The 9,824-nt window shown below is 45.7% G+C and overlaps 1 protein-coding gene across 1 annotated transcript; it reads left to right on the top strand.

The window, feature by feature from the left end:
• Positions 1 to 2,743: 2,743 nt before the first annotated feature.
• S1PR1 (sphingosine-1-phosphate receptor 1) lies at positions 2,744 to 7,487 on the top strand. The gene is made up of 2 exons (XM_086394453.1): positions 2,744 to 3,103; positions 4,763 to 7,487. The coding sequence occupies exon 2, from the start codon at positions 4,928 to 4,930 to the stop codon at positions 6,074 to 6,076; it is 1,149 nt and encodes a 382-aa protein (XP_086250579.1). The 5' UTR covers positions 2,744 to 3,103; positions 4,763 to 4,927; the 3' UTR covers positions 6,077 to 7,487.
• Positions 7,488 to 9,824: the final 2,337 nt, after the last annotated feature.

Below are 9,824 nucleotides of genomic sequence, written 5' to 3' on the forward strand. Positions count from 1 at the left end.
ATGCATATGCTTAGTCGCTCAGTTATGTCTGACTCTTTTCAACCCCATGGACTGTAGTCCACCAGGCTCCTCTGTCTGTGGGGATCTCCAGGCAAGAATACTGGAGTGGACTGCCTTGCCTTACTCCAGGGGATCTTCCCAACCCAGGGACTGAACCCAGCTCTCCCAAAGCATGCATAAAGAACAGCAAAGCTGCTTTGAAATAAGAAGTCTGGAATGGATCCACCTCAATGTAATGGGCATCAGATGGTAAGCTCAGTGTGCGGGGAAGAAGGTAGGAACACTGGGCTTATCTTCCAGGCAACAGTTGAAAGGGAGCTGGGCTAACAGCCAGGAGATAGCTTGAGGGGACAGTACTTGGGGCCTCTCATGAGAATGATGGGAAGAGACAAATGTGGGCACCAAACTGGCAGGGAAGCCATTACGGCAAATCACTGTGACTGCTTTCTAATTTTACCTGAATGCTCACCTACATTTTATATCTCATAGCTGTGCACTAAGGATGAATATTGCTAAGTAATCATCTGCAAAGTATTTGAACTCTTCTAAATATTGAATCAGTATTGAATGTTGTCCTCCAACAGTATTCACGAAAAAAGGACTGACTTCCCCCACATAATTCTTTGACATGGTTGAGGTTTATTGTGGTGGTTTGGGGTAGCGGTTAAGAAATCAGCAACTTGTCTATGGTCAACGCCCACGCTAACCAAGTTGCTTAATTTGTTTGAGACTCAGTTTCCTTGTTTGTAAAATTAGGATTTTAATAGTACCTATCTTGGAACTTACCTATGGTCCAGTGGTTAAGACAGTGCTTCCAATGCAGGGGGCGTGAGTTCCATCTCTGGTTGGCAATTAAGATCCCACATGCAGCATGGCACAGCCCCGCCACCCCCACAAAGACAAAAACAAAAAACACAACCCAAATCCAAACAAAAAAACATAGTACCTAACTTGTGTTAGGATCATGATAAGTAAAGGTAAGGTAAGGATAAAATGTGTTAATATGTATGAAGCTTGATAGTCAGGAAATAAGTGGTTTTAAAGGACTTTCATTGTCAGACAGTTGTATACATACAGAACCCCTAAACTGTTTACTGAAGGCATTTGACATGGCATTTGAGTTTTCAAACCTAGCTCAGCGATACAGTGGTTTAAACTGTGTGACATTTCCTTCATCAACAAAATGACCAACAACATTTGCTTCACAGAGCAGTAGTGTTAAATTAGATAATCTACCACATGCCTGATATAGTCTGGGTGTACCATCTACTTTAATTCTTTTCCCTTTAAAGAACTCATAAATTAGTAGATGGGGTGAAGTTTGCCAAGTCCACACATTATGTTGTGCTGAGCAAACTCAATATATCATACCTTTTAAGAGAAATACATCCTCAAACCCAATCAGAGTTTATTCTAGAGGACCGTTATCTTGGTTTCTATGTCTTACGAATTTACTGTTGTTGAGTTTGAGGGTGTGTGCTGGGCCCATGGCTGTTGAAGAGAGCTTTTGGGCAAACTATATACTAACTGTCGTTTGATTTTTTTTTTTTTTTCCTTTGCAAAGTCATAAGATCCCAGAAGCCAGGAGTTGTTGTTTATTCATTCAGCCTCCTTCTGAGTCATTCAGGTACAGGGTGTGACTGTACTGTGTTAATTGAAACTTCACAACGGAGAAGTTTTGCGTTCACATCTGCCTGGATGGGAAGCCAGTGAGACCAGAGATTGGGTGGAAACCGTCTTGCAAAGCTACACGCAGAAGGGCAGGGCAGAAGGGCCCTCAGTTTACCACGTAGGTGGAGCTGACCAAGGCCGACTCTCAGTCTCACATTCTGAAGCAGCATGCAAGCGAAACGAAAGAGTGGGCGAGTTGTGAGCACCGAGGCTGGGCCTCCGAAGTAGAAAGACAGACAAGGGCGCCGGCCCCAGGCTGGGCAGCTGCCGGTCCTAGGCTGGTCCGCGCCGGGTAGCCCTTTCTCTTTGGAAACTCCTGAGCTGCCCAAGCTGTTTAAACTCTTGGGCCCCAGCAGCTGCCCACCCCCTCACAGACCTCACCACTGGCTAGAATCTGGGACACAAGGCCTGATTTTGCGCCCAGTTGAGTGAGGGGAACCCCCACACAACACCTCGCCCCCAGCTGGCCCATTTCACTGTGCGCCCCGCGAAAGCCACTTTCTGCCCCTCAGACCGCAAGCTTTGAGGCAGCAGAAGGATAAAGGTGAGGGAGGGAAGTGAGCTGAAGTGGAGGAACCTCCCAGGCCATTCTTCTACCCGGGCTGCATGTCTCCTCCATCCTTCTGGCAGCCCTTCCCAGCATCTCGTCCCCAGGAACACGACCGGGACTCGCGGGGTCGCGGAGCTGGTTTCCCCCTGCCTCCGCAGAAGCGCCTGAGGTCCGGGTCGGGGTGGGGGTGGGGGTGGGGGTGGGGTGAGGGCCCGGAGCGCCCGGCCACAATCTTCAGACTCCGATCCCCCACGGGCTGCGGGGTTAGGGGACCAGAAAGGCGCACTAGATTGGCCAGGCCGTCCTCTGTCTCCTAAAACTCTTCTTGAGAAAAGTTTCCAAAAGCGCGTCACCTCCCTTCTTTTCTAAGGCTGGGGAAAACGGTCTCCACCGCCAGGGAGCGGCGGATAGCAGGGCGAGGGCCGTGATTTATACGTTTAGAGTCCAGGGGGCACCAGGCTCCGCCCCCTTTCTTTTTTTTTGTTTCCCCCTTTCTTTTTTTGGTTCCCTTGGGGAGGAGGGGTTCTTTTTTGTCTGTGTGTTTCTGCCGCAGATCTTTCCTGGACAGTGAGTCTCAGCTGCACAGATCCGGCGGCCCCCAGGCGCGAGCGGAGGGGCATGGGGGTTTGAGGCACTCAATCCTCCTCATTTCTTCCTAAAGAAGCCACTCAGCCTCAGCGGGGCGCTCGGCGACTTCAGCTAACCGGTCTGCCCGGCCACGGCAAGAGCGTTGGCCATTGGAGTGTGCGGCTGCGGAGGGAGGGGATCCCGACTCGAGTAAATTGAGAGCTCGACGTAGTCAGTCCCGGGCAGCAGCAAGATGCCGAGCGCGCAGTGCAGACCCGGAGCTCCGCGAACGCAGCTGCGTCCCGCCTGAGCCAGGTAGGGAGTGAGCGCTGGGCAGGCGCGGACCCGGGCGCGCGGGGGAGCATCGCGGCCGGAGGTCTTCAGAGGCAGAAACAAAATTTTCAAACCGGAGAGAAGCAAAGCAAACACTTTTAAACCATCCATCTCTGGGTGCTGAGAACAAGCATCTCTGGGCTACTCAGGCGCCCAACCGGATCGGATTGTTCTGGGCTCACTAAAAAGTTTGGAAAAGTATTAAGTCCTCTTTGTAGAACCATCTGGGGTTGGGGGATAGAGGAAGCTGCGGTGGGTCAGCGGAGTGGGAGGGAAGGCGCTTATTTTGGGCAATCCTATAGACAAAGACTGCGGGAGATGAGATAAGGGCTTAAACTTGCCCTGCGAGCGAGCCGGGTGTGGAATTAGATGGGGGGAAACGCGGAGCTACTGGGCGCCGAGCAGCCTCTGGGTCCCGGGAATTGCTGTGGTCCTGAGAATTCCACTTTTATCGCATTTGCTACCGTGAATGTCACCCTGAAACATTTAAACATCTTATGGGTAAACTGCTCACACGTGCCATGTTTCATCCCCTCGACACTTTGTAGTTCTCTGAGACGAGGCAACGTATTGGGGGAGGGCAGTAAATAAAACTGGCTTAGCAACGAACCGCTAGGCTTCTGTTTGTATGAGTTTCTGGAGAGTAATTTTGCATTCGGAATTTGAAACGCAGTGGCGTGTATTTTTAGCGTTTGTAATTTAATTTTTTGTATGCATGTTTGGGCTATATCCACAGTAACTAAAAATACTCCTTTTGCAATCAATGGGTGTACGAAACTTCTGGGATTTATTGCAATAGCTTATGAATGATTTTTACTGAGTACTTTTATAGTTTCTTGCACTGACTTGCGCGGAAAAAAAAAAAAAAAAGAAGAAGAAGAATGAAAAGGCAGTTGCTTCACGGAGGCGCTAAAGCTTTCCTGTTTACCGCAAGGCCAGGGCGGGCTTGGCTGCCCACACTGTGCTGTGCCTTCGGACCCTAAGCACACCTGCTCCTAGAGATTATTAATAGAGCCTAAAAAGTGACTTACGCTTTCAAATGATTTTCGTGCAAATCTAACTTCTTGCATGGCAATTAGGAGGTAGTTTTAGCTGGGTAGTGCCGGAGCACAGAGGTGTGCGTCTCACATTGGTGATTTGGTCTCTTCGAAGGTGTGACTAGGAGCTACTGGTGAGCCCGCCGCGAAGCTGGTGAAGGCTTTAGTTTTTCTACTGGAGCTGGAAACCTGGTGGGAGTGGGGACAGCGTTGGGAGAGGTGGAGGGGTGTGTGTGTGTGTGTGTGTGTGTGTTGAGGAGGCAGGAGTGGAATTAAATGGGGCTCACACCTCCAGTTTTCCCATTTCCATTTGAGTGTATGTAGTAACCATAGGGGACGTTTTCGTCTTGTCGTCGAATCGGAGTTTTCCGTTTGGGTAATTTTTTTTTTCTCCTTTCTTTCTCTCTCTCACCCTTCTTCCTTTTTTTCCCCAAGAAATGAGAGTTTGATGTTTTTTAAAAAAATCCTTCCCCCTGCACTCTCCCCAAGTTTCCTTAAAACAAATCAACAATAAGAAAACTGGAGCAATGCCTTTGCTAGAATGAATTACGCCAGTGTGCTGTGGCTTTTCCCCTGACTCTCTGCTGTTTGTGATTTGTTTAAGGCTGTGGTTTCCGAGGCCCTCTCCAGCTAAAGAAAACCTGCACACACAAAAAAGCCTGGATCTCTCTCCTTGAACCACCCCGGCTGCCTGTGAAGGCTCGCTCCGCCTCGCCCTCTAGCGTTCATCTGGAGAAGCGCCGCCCCGGGTGTCGGGACCGTGCGCATCATGGGGTCCACCCGTATCCCGCTGGTCAAGGCCCTCCACAGCCCTGTCTCGGACTATGTCAACTACGACATCATCGTCCGGCATTATAACTACACGGGAAAGCTGAAGATCAGCGCGGACAAGGACAATGGCATTAAACTGATCTCAGTGGTGTTCATTCTCATCTGCTGCTTTATCATCCTAGAGAACATTTTTGTTTTGCTGACCATCTGGAAAACCAAGAAGTTCCACCGACCCATGTACTATTTTATCGGCAATCTGGCCCTCTCAGACCTGTTGGCGGGAGTGGCCTACACAGCCAACCTGCTCTTGTCTGGGGCCACCACCTACAAGCTAACCCCCGCCCAGTGGTTTCTGCGGGAAGGGAGTATGTTTGTGGCCCTCTCGGCCTCCGTGTTCAGCCTCCTGGCCATCGCCATTGAGCGCTACATCACCATGCTGAAGATGAAACTCCACAATGGGAGCAACAGGTTCCGCTCCTTCCTGCTCATCAGTGCCTGCTGGGTCATCTCCCTCATCCTGGGGGGCCTGCCTATCATGGGCTGGAACTGCATCAGCACGCTGCCCAGCTGTTCTACTGTGCTGCCGCTCTACCACAAGCACTATATCCTCTTCTGCACCACGGTCTTCACTCTGCTCCTGCTCTCCATTGTCATCCTGTACTGCAGGATCTACTCCTTGGTCAGGACTCGCAGCCGCCGTCTGACCTTCCGCAAGAACATTTCCAAGGCCAGCCGCAGCTCTGAGAAGTCGCTGGCACTGCTCAAGACCGTGATTATTGTCCTGGGCGTCTTCATCGCCTGCTGGGCACCACTCTTCATCCTGCTCCTGCTCGACGTGGGCTGCAAGGTGAAGACCTGTGACATCCTCTTCAGAACGGAGTACTTCCTGGTGTTGGCTGTGCTCAACTCTGGCACCAACCCCATCATTTACACTTTGTCCAACAAGGAGATGCGTCGGGCCTTCGTCCGGATCATGTCCTGCTGCAAGTGCCCCAGTAGAGACTCCGCGAGTAAATTCACACGACCCATCATCGCGGGCATGGAATTCAGCCGCAGTAAGTCAGACAACTCCTCCCACCCCCAGAAGGACGATGGGGACAACCCAGAGACCATTATGTCTTCTGGAAACGTCAACTCTTCTTCCTAAAAGGGGAAACTGCCGACCCATGGGGAGTGTTCTTGCATGGTCACCCACCACCCCAGTGTTTGGGGAGAAAAAATAAAAACCAACCAAGCCTCTGTGCCTCCACTGCTTCCAGGGAGGAGCTGTCCGAAGCCAGAGGGAGGGAGAAGGAGCACAGAACAGTCTGGTAGTGCCTGGAGTTGGTGGGTAGACTTAGTTCCTGTGAACAATGCACTGGGAAGGGTGGAGATCAGGTCCTCGCCTGGAATCTATTTCCTCCCCTTGCCGGAGTTTTGATTTTGCACTGAGCCAAAGGTCTAGCATTGTCAAGCTCCTGAAGGGTTCGTTTGGCCCCTCCTCAAAGACTAATGTCCGTGTGTGAAAGCATGTCTGACGGGAGCTTTGAGGAGATGTTTTCTTTCACTTTAGTTTCCAACGCAAGTGAGTGTGTGCACTTCTGCTTCGCTAGGTATGCTCTACATACCTACTATGCTAGGCATCCCACCCTCCCTTCCCCTTCACACCCCTCCTCAGAATACCTTTACTTTATATTTTAACTACCTGGCACTCAGAGCTGGGAGTGTGGCACAGTCCAGTCTTGAGCATATGTAGCAGGTAGGCTGCATCCAGCAGGTAGACTGTGGTGGAGATGGTTTGGAGCTGGAAAGCAATTTTACTTGCTGTGTGGCCAAAGTTTCCACATAAGCTGGATGAGTGTTTTTGAATTTAATTGCAGTCACTTTAAAAAAAAAAAAAAAAAACAACCTTTGCAATGAAATGTGTTGCAGTATTATATCCATCGTGGCTGAAATCTGCATAAGGAAGTCCAATTTATTTAAATGACATCAGCCAGTATCCTTAGTGTCATAAGAGAAACAAACAAGCAAAAGAAGGTGAAAACTGACTCGGGGTTGGGGGGTGACTTTGTAAACCAAGAGAGTTTTTTTTTTTTTTTAATTAGTTTATCTAACAATACAACATCTGTCTTTGGCACTTTTGTTGATGTTTCTTTCAGAGTGTTGTGGGAATCATTTCAACCAACAGGATGGCTGTATTTTGTTGTGTTAAAAGTACTTTGTGTAATCTTTGAATGTATTTGTTTCAGCATTTTATTGGATTTTCCTAACCTGTGTTAACACCATTGAATGTGTATTTCTTCAGAAAATACCATCTTCTTGTGCCCTTAAAAAGCATTACTTTAACTGATAGGGAACATGACAAGGTTTTCAGTACATTAAGTAGTTAATTGAAGATGTGTATAAATGTCACAAAGAATAAAAAAAAATATTGGTGTCTGTTTAGTATGGTTTCCAGTGCAATTAAATCAAGAAATGTCTTTTTTTTTTAATAGTATTTAAAAGGTTTCTGACAATGTGGATCGTTTTGCACATAGCTTTATCAACTTTTAAACATTAATAAACTGATTTTTTAAAGATTCTTTGGTGAAGAGCATTTTTAAAAAATAATTAGTAAGACATTCTATCTGACTATGTGCCTCTTTAGAGTTAAAGTTAAAGGCAAATTTCTGTTATTCTTCATGGGATTTTATCTTGATAAACTAGAGAGTGGAAAAAAAAAGTGTGGTTTGTTTAGAAACCACTCTTTTTCAGGAAGAGAAACTTCAATAAGTTAACACTGAAGAGTAGTAAAGAATGAGATGAAAACCACCAACCTCTAAATACCACATTGACAAGTAAATGTAATTGTTTGAGTTAAATGACATTCAAGTCCAACTAAATTAAGTATCGGTGGTCCAGTGGTTAAAACTTGCCTTCCAATGCAGGGAGTGTGGGTTCGATCCCTGGTCAGGAAGCTAAGATCCCACATGCCTCTTGGCTGAAAAACAGAAAACAAGAAGCAATAGTGTAATAAATTTGTCTAAAAACATGGGTTTTAAAATAAATGATGTACAACAATATCATTGTTAAGTTAAATTATGACACTAAGTTAAATTATGACACTTTGGTCAGTTCACACCCATCCACAGAAGTTTATATTCTTGGCTTGCCACCAGCATACTTGGGAGGTGGCGGTATGGTTATGGGAGATACTGTTAAATTACTTATTTCTTTCAGAAGACTGTCTTGGCTTCTCCCAGTCTACCAGCTGAACAATATAAAACTATTCAATAGCGATAAAGTAACAACTTGTAGAATCTTGGCTGAATAGCATACACTTTTTTTTGAAAAATTTTGATTCATACTGTCTGAAAGCTTTACCATCTATAGTCATTAATTTCTTCAACTATAAAACGGCAAGCCTCACAGAATTTTTTAATTCTTGTTTTGATATTATTGTCATCTTCATTGGGGATTATATCAAAGTATTTTGGCATGTTTGGCTCCTCAGTGCTATTGTTAGCTTTCAGAATTTGTGCTTTCAAGTGTCATTGAATATGCACAGGACACAGTTGGGACGTGAAGATAAAGCCTCACCTAATAGAGTAGATGTCATTTCTGGGTAAGGTTAACTGTGGGAAACAGAAGCGTGCTCACTAAGGAAACCTTAGGTCACAACCTCCAGTTTCCTGAGGGAAATGCCAAAAATGCTCTGAAGACAAAAGACTGGAAACAAACTGGAATGTCTCTATCCATCTGTCTGCTGAAGCGGAAGGAATGAGTTCATGTAACACTCACTTCCCAGACCTTTCAGTACAGAATCAAACATAATGGAAAACCGTGTCCATTTTGGGTTTCTATGGGAGATAAAGTGGTTGTACCCTTGGACTTATCTTTATAAGCACAGCAGTGACTCAAACGATGTGGGGAAGTTGAGGTGGAGTCGGGGAGCTCATTAGTGACAGGGAGCCCAGTTGCGCGTGCCCACCTGTGAGCACATTACTCAGTGAGTTAATATGCTTTCTTCGGAAATTCCAGACAGTGCAGTTCATTCTGAGACAACTGGGTAGTCATGGACTGTGGTTTTCCTGGTAGATGTGGGTCAGATCCCTAGTTCTAGCTAAGAGCAATGGGTAAGATGAAGGAATTCTAGGCTGCATCTCAACCAGAAATATCTGGTTTTAATTCAGTATATTTTGAGAATTGAGGATGAAAGAAAAGAAAGAAAAAAAAAGGAACCCTCAGTACCTGTACATTTACACTAAAATAAACTCCATAAAGTTTTGATTAAAAAAAAAAAACATGTAGAGATTTTAAGAGGAGGAAAACAGACAACCAGCACAATACTTTATGGCTCATAAATATTCCAGGGAAGATCCCCTGGAGAAGGAAATGGCAACCCACTCCAGTGTTCTTGCCTGGAAAATCCCATGGATGGAGGAGCCTGGTAGGTTACAGTCCTTGGGGTCGCAAAGAGTCAGACACGACTGAGCAACTTCACTTCGCTTCATAAATATTCAGGAAAATTACAAAATGACATCAAATAATGCTTTCTTCCTCACAACTTTAAGTGTAATTATAATTTTACAGAATATTCAAATAAAAATCTTACAAAAGCCAACATTTGTTCTTCCTTTGTAGTCTCTTAATAAGTAGAAAAATTTAATTCTGTAAAAAAGTTGATTTAGTGATGTTATAAATTCAAAAGTGTACAAGGATAGGAGTTTTGCATTTATGCTAATTAGATATTATATTCTATTGTAATAATATCATCACTACAGTTGTGATTATGGGGTCTTTATTTTTTTTCCCTAATGCAAAAAGAGTTCTGAAGACTTTAATGGTCTTTATTTTCAAATTAGGTTAATTTCCCCTTGGTACATGGTGTATGTTAAAAATACATCCAGTACAATACTTTTCCTAGTGCTTTTAAC

The sequence above is a fragment of the Bos grunniens genome, chromosome 3, assembly GCF_055505025.1.
Source record: "Bos grunniens cultivar Pamir isolate PY7600 chromosome 3, Bosgru_T2T1.0, whole genome shotgun sequence".
NCBI lineage: Eukaryota > Metazoa > Chordata > Mammalia > Artiodactyla > Bovidae > Bos > Bos grunniens.